Raw genomic sequence first — 13,046 nt, forward strand, 5'->3', positions numbered from 1 at the left:
TGGTAATCCATCTAAAAAAGATATTGGAGTATGCCAAATTCCCCTTCTGAAAACTTTTTAAATAGCTCTTCAGGAAAAGAAAACAAAAGCAAAAAACAAAAGGCATATTCTTGAGCCAGGTCTATGAGGCCTTTCATTATCTGGCCAACCTCTACTCTCACTGTGCTCCCAGAGATCCTGGGGATGCCATTCTTTTACCTGAAATATCCCTTCCCCAGTGTTCCCACAGAGAAGCTCCCCAGTGTATTTAAAGATTTGGCTCAAGTGTCAGGTTCTATTTCATCATCTTCTTTACTACTACAGTATCCATTTCTACTTCTCTGCCTCCTAAACTGTGAGATCTCTAAAAGGAACATCATCTTTTCATCACTGGACCAAATTCAGTGGCACAAAAATAATGAAGGTAAAGCTTTTGCCCTTGAAGGGGCAGGGAAGAGGAAGACTAACAAAAAAAACTTAGAATTCCACATAGGAGCAATCACTAATCAGGCTGGTACAAAGTACAGAGGAGGAGGGGCATGTGTTAGCAGAAAGAAAAATTTCCTGGAAGAGGTTCCATCTGTCTTTCCAGGATCATTTCAAGTCTTAAAAAGAAATGTAGTCCTTTGTACTTCCTAAAGTGCATTTAGGCATATAAGACCATACCGATTTTTATGGCTCAATTAGTTTCTGTTAATTCGTATAGACAGGAGAAAAAGATACCTCTATATTGTGGTCATTTATTATAAAAATAACACAACCAAGACACCTTTGTCTCATTTTATATTATTGAATATTCTCTTCAGATGATAGGGTGCTATAATTTTCAAAAAAATTATAATTCTTGCTAACATTTTTCCTGATACTAAATTGAAATAATCTGGGGGGGGGGTGTGGAGAATTCATGTTAATTGTAAGACACCATTCACATTCAAAAGATAGTGTTTCTCTGAAGCCAACTTTCCTTTAAAAATGAAGAAGTCAGGCATGTGGGTGGCTCAGTAGGTTAAGCCTTCGACTCTTGATTTCATCTCAGGTCATGATCTTACGGTCATGAGATCGAGCCCAGAGTAGGAGCCCTTGGAGAAGGAGATCATGCCCAACATGGAGCCTGTCCCTCCGCCCTTCCCCCACTCGCTTGTGTGCACACACATGCACGCTTTCTCTTTCTACTAAAAAAAAAAAAAAGAACATTTCAACATTTTACTCATTTTAGTCATGTAGCTTTTCTTTAATGAAGAACCTTGTGTGGCTGAATACCATACTGTGTCAGGTGGAGGCAATGTGCTCAGGCAGGGTTTCTGTCAATCACATGAGAAACAGATCACTAGATCTAGCCATTTTGTAAGGGTCTTAAATAAACATACTTCTGTAGAGATGCAATCAGTGGCTTTGGAGAGAACAGATCCTAAATTAACCTGTTAAAAACGTTTAACTTAATGAAAGCGTGTAATCAATTTCCAGGTTGAACAGAATGAGTTGTCACTAAATCAATAGTATATGCAGTCCATTTTTCAAATGCTTAGTAGAGACTCATGAGTAGCCTAAGAACTATAGGTGTATATAAACTGTAGTTTGAAAACATGTCCCCTGTGCTAATACTTACAACAACATTTCTTAAATTCAAGAAACTCACAAGTAATGCTCATGATCACTTAAATGATAAACAGTTTATGTAACAGTGAAATCAAAAGAGAAAATAGTTAATATTAGATATCCCTTACCTTCAGGATTTAGAATAAAAAATGCCATTTGCATTTCACAGATCTAATCAAATGGGTCAGCTACAAGTATCAACAAAACCAGCAACCTTTAACCATTTATTAAGTGGTACTCAAAATGCGGTCTACAGGTCAGTGCCAGTTACAGGGATTCAGCGAGATAATTACACAGCATTATATAAACCAACACACTGCTTTCTTCATCAAGAAAGTCTTAAGGAAAGTATGTCTGCTAACCTAGGCAGCATACAGAGCAGAGAAGAACTGAAAGAGAGAGAAGTGTATGAAGCTCAAACTTCTTTTTAAAAAGGTGACAGGGTCAAGACATAGAATAAAAAGGGGAGGACGAAGAACGGATTTATTAGATGTGCTTTCTAGGAATATATTATCGATATATGCAAGTAATTAATATAACTCTTCAGAGGTCACATCTATATGTTCCTTGATAAAATGGATATCCTTTTTTGTGTTGTCTTAGCCATTTCATGAACTTGACTCAGTGATATCAGCATGAATGGGTGAAACTGAAAAGTGGTAATGCTCACATTTTTATCATTCAGTTTCGCAGATACTGTGAAACAGTTATAAAATACAATTGACCCCTGCATGATCAGGATGCTTTTATCTAAATGTATTAAAATACTTTTTGTTCAAAATTTTGATTTTTCACATAAGTCTGTGACTTCATCAAATCACCTGACAAGAATAAATACACTGTTCTAAAACACAGTATTTTATCAAATATGCTTACAAGTTTCACCTCTTATAATCCTGACAGAATGTAAAATGTTGACATATTGCTGAAGAAAGATTTTACCACCTAGGCTGAAGGTCAGCAAATTTTCTCTGTACAGGCCAGACAGCAAGTATTTTAGGCTTTAGAGGTTACAGTCTGTGTTGCAACTACTCAACTCTGTAATGAGCAGTTGTAATGAGCAAGCGGCCATAGACACTACGGAAACCAACAGGCATGGATGTATCCCAGTAAAACTTTTTTTATGGACATGGAAATTTGAACTCCATATAATTTTCATATGTCACAAAATATTATTCTTCTTTTGATAGTTTTCAACCATTTAATAATGTAAAAGTCATGCTTAACTCCCAAGCTGTATAAAAACAGATGGCAGACCAAATTGGCCTACAGGCAGTAGTTTGCCCTGATCTAGACCAAAGGCATAAAAAGCATTAGTTATCCCTTTCAGTTTTTAAAAGATGGAATAAAGTGACAGAAGAATATATGGTTCCTGACCAGAATGCAAACAATCACACCAACATAAAGCAAATGAATCATATAGAAAAAAAATTTACCCAAAACTCTTAATGACATCCCTTGCCAGCATAATTGGCAATTTTTCCGATATCGTGTAATAACCATGAAAACACCGTAATGATCTAAGTTAGCATATATGCTTACTTAAAATATCAGTTAACTCAGCAATTCTACTCCCAGAGGAACGCCAAGAGCACTGAAAACATGTGTTGACACAAAGTTTATACACAAATGTTCATAGTGACATTATTCTAATAGCCAGAAAGGGAAAGAACCCAAATGTCCATCAACTGATGTATGGATAAACAAAATGTGGTATATTCACATAGTGAAATATTACTCAGCCATGAAAAGGAATGAAGTACTGATGCGTGCTACAACATAAACGAACACTGAAAACTTTACGTTAGTGAAAGGAGTCAATCACAAGAGGCCACATATGATATGGTTCCATTTACATGAAATGTCCAGAATAGGCAAGTTCATAGAAAGTGAAAGTACATCAGTGATGCCAGAGACCCTGGGGAGTAGGAGAATGCAGAGTATGCTAATGGGTATGGGATTTCCTTCTATGGTGATGAAAATATTTTCAAATTAGATAGTAAGGGCATTTGCACAATCCTGTGAATATTCTAAACTACTAAATTGTACACTTTAAAAAGGAGAATGTTATGGTATATCAGTTACATCACACAATAAAATTTATAGTTAAAAAGAATAAGAGAGAGTAAGGATAAATGGTATTGATGCTAAATGTATAAATTCAATAGTGATGCATTAGTAAAAATAAGACAACCTATCTGGTACAAAGTTAATCTATGCACTTCAGTAACAACATGTCTGTCTATCAACTCACTAGGATAACAACAGATCAAGTAGATAAATGCACTTCATTTAAAATTTACAATAATTTTTAAAGAAGATCTATTGCATGGATAATACATATACATATAAAATAAATTTTCTATTTATATGCAATTTCTTATACTACCATTGTACATCTGCCAATATTACTAGCAACATGGTTTAGATCCCCAATTCAATCTTATTCTGTAAGTATTTTTAAATTTTTGGTTTTTTATAGTAGTAATAATGGCTTTGCTTCTCTGATTAGATGCTGCTACTTACTGAAATCATTTGTTTCCCCCCCCAAATAAATTGAAAATATCTGTACTATAATATTTACCTTTTGACCATCATGCTCAAAAGTAGAAAACCAAGGTTCAGCAGTTTCCATAAGTTGTGAGAACATTGCACTAAAAATTAGAATAATACAGTGTTAATGTTAAACCCTTATTAAAGTAGAAATGGTGTAAAAAAAGTAACATAATAGAAAGCTTTTGTACTTACTAGGCATCATGTTCCAGATACTCAGGGTTCAAGAGAGTTTTCATCTCCTCACTTGAAAAAGCAATACAAATAATCAAAATGTATAATGTTTTTAATAGAAGGGGATGCTGCAGAGGTTACCTTATTCTATACTCATAAGCCAACTTTCATATAATGTGTATATGAAAAAAAATCATCCTTTCTAAATAAAAAAATCAATTCCATTAACAAATGAAATCTTCTCTTTCTAGAAAGATCAAAAACAAACTAGGTACCTTGTCTGTACCACGATGAAATAACTAATTGCTACAAATAAAAAATACAAAATGTGACAATATATTCCTTGAATGTGTCTGATCTAGAATAAATTGGTTACTTCACAATCTATTTTGTTTTTCTAAAACAAAGCAAAACAAAACAAATATTTACTTACTGGCCAAATATACCATATGAAAACATTTTTTTCTTTTAACGGCTTCTATTTTTATTATATTTTAATACCCATTAATCAGTGACAGTACCTCTTTCAAATTTTAGTGTTGCTTTTACCTTTCGATGGCTTGAAACTGCTAAAGCAGCATGTCCAAATTATTTAAAAGTAATTTTCAATCATCTATACTTTCCTGTGGACTATGATGTATGTACACATTTTGAAAAAGATAAAAACTGGCATGAAAATAGGATCACAATACTAACTTCATCCATATCATACTTTAGAGTAACTGAATAAAGGGTAATTAAGATACAAGTGCTCTAGTCAGATCCAATAAACTCAGTAAAATTAGAAAAACTCAAAATGAGCTAGAAAATACTAACCTATAATATAGTAAACAAAAGTTAATTTAACAAAGACTCTAATTTATGCTGAGCAAAATGGATGGCTATATTTAATTAATAGAAATCATACAAATAAACACATAAGATGTTATGTGTTAATTTTTTCTGTTCTGCATATGGATGGGTCAGCCTATGGAATCCTTCTGACAAAAGTTTATAATCTCACAGCTTCCATTCCCAAGATACTTCCTGGCTACTTCTCTGGGCCATCAGTTAGGGCATTTAAAGTTAGAAAACAAATTCTAACAATTAGCCTAAGTTAAATACAATTACTAACGTTATTTGCTAGAAAGAATAAATTAATGTATCTCAAAAACATGACAAACCATTTTTGCTTATTTATAGACTGGGGTTCTTTGGAGTACTGGCCTCCTATTTATGACCTGAACTCAGTCAAATCTGGTGAGGAGAAAGGATCTCAGATCAAGTTAAAGCTTGTGAAGCTTGTAGTGAAAGAATGGTTCATTAGAGGATGGTACATATGAATACTGTTAATCAATAGCACTTTGCCATTACACCAAAATTTCTTCTTCTTGATCCGCTACTTAAATGTCTTCCTGTGGCACAGATCTGTGACTTGCAAATACTATTACAATTACAAATTTGCCCATAGCCCATAGGACTACAACTACTAAGTGGAATTAATAATCAGCCACATGAAACACAACCAAATGTTTACAATTTATAAAAGTACCTTCAACGTAAGAGTCTGAGGTTAAAATGATTACCGCAAGGCTTAAAAAACAGATGGAGCTCATATAAAAACTTGCCTTGGTTGGGCAGACTCACTGGCATGAAGAAAAGCTTGGTGGTCACAGTGGAGGATAAAGACTATAGGTGCTAAGAGCTCGTGCATGCCCTGAAACGTAAGAGCAAGACAAATGAGAGGGGGAAGATGCTGAGGGTCCACCAGTGGACAGAATAGGCTCAGTGAAATGCTTCTTCAACTGATCCTTACTACCAACATTTCCATATTTTAGAGAAATGCATAAAATGAAAAGCTACAAAATGAGATTTTATTTACTTTTAGAATTTGATTCCAATTCAACCACAGCACAAATTCTTCTTCTTTAAAACATGGAGAACAGTTCTCGTGTAAATGACACAACAAACAATAAATTGGCATGGCAGACAACCTTGCACCTGTCAGTTGCTTCAGGATCTGTATTCATAAATATGAATTTCATTTATGCAAATTATAATCATGAGCTACAGTGTAAAGATCTGCAGCAAGAAGGGCAACTGAGAACTGTAGACCTAAAGAAATTATATCCAGTGTTTTCATTACATAATGGCTCAAAATTAGGATGTCTGTAGATTTAGGAAGAGCTGAAGTCAGCTAGCTGGAAATGCTGGATAATAAAAGAAACAATCTCTAGCAGGTATGACAGCAAACAAAGTTTTCGAAGTATGATTTTCAACATGTTTAATCTGAAAACGACCATAATTTCTTTCCTGTCTACTTCAACTATAAGGTTACTGTTCAATTTATTTAGTGAATTCATCAATTGTATTTTCTTTTTCCTTATATTGGTGTTAGCCATGAATTACACGAATAGGCACAGAAACAAAAAAGCATATTAGTTACTAAGCTATCTCTAAAAATTCATTATTTATCCTTTATTGTGGAAAAGGTAAATAATTTGCCTTTTAAATGAAATGTTTTTCCCCCCTTAAGCATCAGAAAACATATTTAACAAGTTAAAAATAGACTATATTCTTTTCTGCCTCTTAAAGTGAGTAAATTATCACTTTCCTTTTGCTTAATAATTATGGATGATCTTTTATTTAAAAAAATAAGACAAAACACCACCTTTATAGGAAATAAAAATAAAATATGGAAGCAAAGAGAAGAGTTTCACTGGCGGAAGCAGAGACTTCCCATGATGGAAGGGCAGTCGCACAACCCTCTGTACATCCTAGAAGCACCAGGCTATTCTTAGAAAGCTAGTGGTCAGCACAAAATAAGATGAAAGTGAACTCTGTCAGAGTTCATTCATAAGTTATCACTAGCCTTGAATTAGGACTTTATGACATTTGTGCAAAATAATCTCTGATACATTGAATAGTTACTTGTGATTAAGACAAATTACCACATACCACTTCAATCTTTTTAATTAACCACGTCCTTAATAAACAAAACTTTAAATGACTATTTGATGATCCCTTAGAAGAGCATGGTAGAGATCCAGAAAAAAATGGAATTAAGTGCTGCTAAGTATGCTTTAAAATCATCATGAGGTGTTTATTCTCCTGGAATAATCTCAAAGTATTCCAAACACCAAGGGCCATAATTTAATCATCAAAGTACAAGCTACTTACTATAGTACTTGTATTTACTGTACCTACAGAAAAGGAAAAAAAAAAAAGAGAAAATGACAAGGAGAAAGGAAGGAAGGAAGGAAGGAAGGACCAAAAGAAAGAAATTAAAAACTATGCTAGATATCCTTATGGTAATCTTTTTGCCTATTTCTGATCATTAACTTAGGATAAAGTCCCTAGAAGTAGAATTTCTGGGTAAGTGAGTAAAGACATTTGTTAAAGTCTCTGATATATACACAATTAAGCTGCCCTTCAGAAAGAACTCCCTCACTTTAGGGCATAAAAGTTGCCACTTCATACATCCTAACTTGTAGTGTTTTGTTTTATTTTAATCCTTTAAAACTTCATAGTCAAATGGTTTACCTTACTTAAATGCTAGTGAGACTGACAAAAATTTTATTGACCATTTTTATTTAATGAATTGCCCATTTTCTCCTAATGAAGTGTTTCCTTTTTCCTGATTTGTTATAGTTCTTCACCAACTCAGGATAGGAACCTGTAGTCATTTTGTTACATATGCTTGTCCACATTCATCATTTGTCTTCTAATCTTGATGATATCTTATGTCACAGTGAAGCTGTATTCTTTAAAACTGTCAAATCAAGACATCATCCTTCATGGCTTCTTGTTTTGCTTCCATGCCTAAGAAGACCTTCCTTATATCGAGGTTAGGTGAGTATGTAGTGTTCTTTTTCACAGCTAATTCTTTACCCATCCGGTATTTATTTTTGCCCTGAAGAATAAATCGGTATTTTTCTCTGCAAGAGTTCAACTAATTCTTGAATAACCCATCTTCTCCCAAGAGTTTTGAAATGTCATCTTTACCATACACTGAATTGCTAGAGCTTGTTTTTTCTCAGCTTTTACTGGCATTCCATTGGTTTGTTCATTATTGACAAGAACTTTACTATTTTAATGACTTGAGCTGCAAAATATTCTAGTCTGCCATATTTTCTATTCTTTTTCTCAAAATTATCTTGTCTATTCTAATTAGAAGGTAAGCTGAAGTATCATTTAAATAAAATGCTAAACAAAATACTGCAATTTTTATTGGCATTGCATTAACATTAACTTGAAGAAAATAGGTATTTTAAAGAACAACACATTTTCTAGCCCAAAAGTTGGTAAAACTGCTTAGTTTCTCACTAGGTTTTTGTTGTTGCTGATGGTTGATCTTCTGATTGGGTCTTTTCCCTCTCAATGTATTCTCTAACTAATGGCTGGTTTAACAAGAATGAGTTTTTGCCTAAATGCATCTTCCAACCCTCTTTAAATTTTCTCTTCCTTCTGGTTTCTGAGACACTATACAGAGTCTCTATTTGCTCATGCATCATTCATCTTCCAAATTCATATTTCAAAAACAGGGGTGCCTGGGTGTCCCCATTGGTTGAGCACTGGGCTCTTGATTTTGACTCAGGTCATGGTCTCAGAGTCATCAGATCGAGCCCTGAGTCCAGCTCCACGCTGGGTGTGGAGCCTGCTTAAGATTCTCTCTCCCCTTCCTCTGCCCGCCCCCTACTCGTGCTCTCTCTCTCTCTCCCTCTCTCTAAAAATTAACTAATTATTAGCTACCTATGATAATGCTGAGAACACAAATGTAAATGAAGTGGGCAAGTTCCTAACCATTATGGAGCTTGCAGTCTAGACAGCAAGACACACAATAATAAAATAAGCACAGAAATGACTATACAATTATAAACTGTGATAAATGATATCATGTGTAGATACAAAAATCTAGCTCCTGCTACAGGCTCACCACATAGAAGGTATTCACTGGATGGTGACTGGCTGATTAAATATCTACCTCTCCATATAGCAATGTACTGGTAAAAGTTGAACTACAATATGAGAAATGAAAAAAAGGAGAACATTAAACCATCTACCAAATCAATAAGGGTGCTCTTTGTATAATGGAAATTAAGAGTTCCCTGAATATCATTAGGACGACCTTTTACAAATTCACTGTTGACTTCTAACTAAACTGGGGGTATTTTCTCAAATAGACTTGAAGAGATTGTTGGTTTTACTCTTAATTCTAGACTAGTAAAACCTGATTAATAATTGCAACTGGCAAGTGTATAGGCATCTTTAAAGGAAAAGAGAACTATTTAGAAAGAATGATCATAAATTCAATATGCTCTAATTTGACAAAGCATAATAAAACACAATATATTGTCTAGTATACTTATTGGTTCCCAAAATGTGTATTTTGCTTTCATCTATACCATCAGCATTTCTGCTTGCTTAAAGTCTTTATCCCTGCTGGATCGTTAGTAGTCACTGCACTCCAAACTCATGCCAGTTGAACATAAAGGTAACGAAGTTTTCTTCATCAACAGCCTGTAGGCTCACAAAATTGAACCTGTTCTTTTATCTGCCTGTGTTCATTTAGCCCACCAAGCAGTCTTTATTAAAGCTGAGGCATCAGGCAGTCAAAGTTCATTAATACCATTTATATAATCTCTGCAGTTTCAATTAACTCAGCAAGACATTCTACTACATGATAACAGTCTCATTAATTCAATAAAATCCCATAACTATTAACAATATGGTCGATGTTAAACGGGGTGTCACCTAGTACAAAATAATAGCTTTAACAGCTTGTGATGAAACTCAAGGTTTTTTTCTTAAATTTGATCTGGCTAAATATTCAGTCCTTCTTTAGCAAAGTATTATTTCTATGTAAAGAATCTATAGGACTTTAAACATGTACAGGGAGTAATTAAATCTTACTAAGTGACTCCCAAGAGTAGGTTAATAATACTTTCTTATTCAGTAATTGATTGATTTTGTCTAAATTATCCAGAATCTGATCTTCCATATTCTTGTTTAGTTTTCCTTACAAATGCAGTGGGCCACATACATCATAAATGCCTGAGTGCAGTTATTATGTTTTGTTCCTTGTCTGTGGAACTTGTTTTCATTATTACACTTCCTTAGTTGACTTTTTTCTTCCACTAAAGAAAAGAAAAATGAGAAACAAATGTACAGCTTGGGATGATTTTATTATGACTTGGTTCACTGTCATCAAATCCTTTACTGTGCAGTATTTTCAAATATTGGAAAGAAGAAAGGGCACAATGAAGAGATACACTTGATGACAAAAGCCAACACAATGAGGAGAGAACAGAAAAACAGAAACAAACCTGGATCATTGATGAGGCGTCTGAACTACTGAACTAATGCTGCAGAACCATTTTGCCCCTAGACTTCTTGCAAAGTGTGTTAATAACATCCTTAGAGTTGAAGTTATTCTGAATGAGATTTTCAGTTATTTGCTTCCAAAAATCCTACATTGATACTTATTTTCTCCTAGTCTCCTTTTTGGTTGGTTGGTTGGTTGGATGGTTGGTGGATTGGTTTTTGGTCTTTGAACTTTGTATCCCACATCAGGCTCTGTGCTGACAGCATGGAGGTTACTTGGGATTCTCTCTCTCTCTCTCTCTCTCTCTCTCTCTGTCCCCTTCCCTCTCTCCCACTCGCTTTCTCTCTCTCTAAATAAACACACTAAAAAAAAAAAAATCCATATGTAACTGGACCTGTTCTTAGTTTATTCCACTGATCTCTGTTGACTCCCACACTGTTGTTATACTGGCTTGATCACAGAATATTTACAGAATAATTGCCATTCTTTGCCAAATGCCTTTACCATTCTCCCCTTCCCCTAAATTCTGTGGCAACTCCAACATATTTAACAATGACAGTAGTAGTAATAACCACCCCAACTACAAACAAGAACCCTTAGTGAGCACTATGTGTTTTTAACTCTACAAAGTCAACACTGTCATTGCCCTCATCTTACTGCTAACAGAACAAAGATTTAGAAAATTTAAGTAAAATGTCTAGGATTATGTAGCTAGTAAATGGTTGGTTGAACTGAGATTCAAATAACAGATATAAGCCCACACCCAATGCTCTTAACCACTAAACTATATTATTTCCATTAATTACTGTAAAGCTTTTGTGCACTAAATTTAAAATAACTGTGTCCGGTTTTTAAAAAGTTCATCTATCTCTTAGATTATAATTGGAATGCTAATATATTTATATATTAATTTGGGAAGAAGTAATATTCATTTTATTTGATGTCTTCTCATACACAAACATGCTATCACTTTTCTATTTATTCAACCCCTGCTTTATATCCTTCAATAATATTATAATTTTCTTCATATAGCTTTTATACCTACATTGCTATATTTATTTCAAGACACTTTCAAGTTTTGGTTGCCATTATGAGTGAGATATATTTTTTCCATTTCCCATTCTAAAAGCTGATTATCACCATGTAATTAATATAAAGGCATATTACTAACATTAAAAGCAAGATAAAATTAGTTCCCTTGGGTCTTCTATGTATATAACAACAAATACATTATTTAGGACCATTGTAATATGATTTAGTTTATTATCTTTAAACTGATCAAGTTTATTTCAAATTAAATACATTGTTCTAGGGGAGCCTGACAGGCTCAGTCAGAAGAGCATGCAGCACTTGATCTCGCTGTTGTGAATTCCAGCCCCACGCTGGGTGTAGAGACTACTTAAATAAATAAATTTTAAAAAAAATATTTAGGGGCGCCTGGGTGGCTCAGTCAGTTAGGCATCCGACTCTGGCTCAGGTCATGATCTCATCATGGTTTGTGGGTTCGAGCCCCGCATCGAGCTCTGTGTTGACAGCTCAGAGCCTGGAGCCTGTTTCGGATTCTGTGTCTCCCTCTGTCTCTGCCTCTCCCCTGTTTGTGCCCTGTCTCTCCCTCTTAAAAATAAACATTAAAAAAAAATTTTTTTTTAATTTTTAAATAGATACATTGCTCTAATCATACAGTGTTTTCTGTTTTATTACACTAAAGTTAAGTGATTATCAGTTGAACATACATCATAACTTTTGACTGCTAGGGAATTTATTAATTTGGTTTGACTTCCCACTTACTATACATTTTGAGAATACATAAAAATATCCAACTTCGTGTATTTTTATTGGAACACCATCAGCTTAAGTACAAACCTAGATACTTCTTTTTTTTTTTTTTTTTTTTTTTTTTTTAAATTTTTTTTTCAACGTTTTTTATTTATTTTTGGGACAGAGAGAGACAGAGCATGAACGGGGGAGGGGCAGAGAGACAGGGAGACACAGAATCGGAAACAGGCTCCAGGCTCCGAGCCATCAGCCCAGAGCCCGACGCGGGGCTCGAACTCACAGACCGCGAGATCGTGACCTGGCTGAAGTCGGACGCTTAACCGACTGCGCCCCCCAGGCGCCCCCCTAGATACTTCTTTATATATTAAATAACTAATTCACATTTCAGTGAGAGCAAAACATAATCCAACAATCTTCTTTCCTTTACTAATGGGGGATGAATCAGATACCTGGATAACAAAGAGTATCATAAATTTCCAAAAATTTACAGGAACTTTCTGAAGTCGTATTACCAGTAACTTTTAAAGAGTGGAAGGACACTTGATTATTTTTTACACGGCAGGTCACATATTTATAAACACTATTTATATATGCAATTCTGAAAAGTTTTATTACTAGATTGGCTTCAAAGGTGCTGTTTATAAACAAACTCCCAAAAGTTGAA

The 13,046-nt window shown here is 34.5% G+C and overlaps 1 protein-coding gene across 14 annotated transcripts in view; it reads right to left on the reverse strand.

The window, feature by feature from the left end:
• TBC1D5 (TBC1 domain family member 5) overlaps positions 1-13,046 on the reverse strand; it is a 537,979-nt gene that overhangs the window by 210,661 nt on the left and 314,272 nt on the right. For all 14 annotated transcript variants that reach the window (XM_042955445.1, XM_042955444.1, XM_042955443.1 and 11 more), the window contains 3 exons: positions 5,910-5,998; positions 4,324-4,374; positions 4,160-4,229 (listed from right to left, as the gene is read on the reverse strand). In XM_042955445.1, coding sequence (XP_042811379.1) covers positions 4,160-4,229; positions 4,324-4,374; positions 5,910-5,998 — 210 coding nt within the window. The remainder of the gene's footprint in view (positions 1-4,159; positions 4,230-4,323; positions 4,375-5,909; positions 5,999-13,046) is intronic.

The sequence above is a fragment of the Panthera leo genome, chromosome C2, assembly GCF_018350215.1.
Source record: "Panthera leo isolate Ple1 chromosome C2, P.leo_Ple1_pat1.1, whole genome shotgun sequence".
Taxonomy (NCBI): Eukaryota; Metazoa; Chordata; class Mammalia; order Carnivora; family Felidae; genus Panthera; species Panthera leo.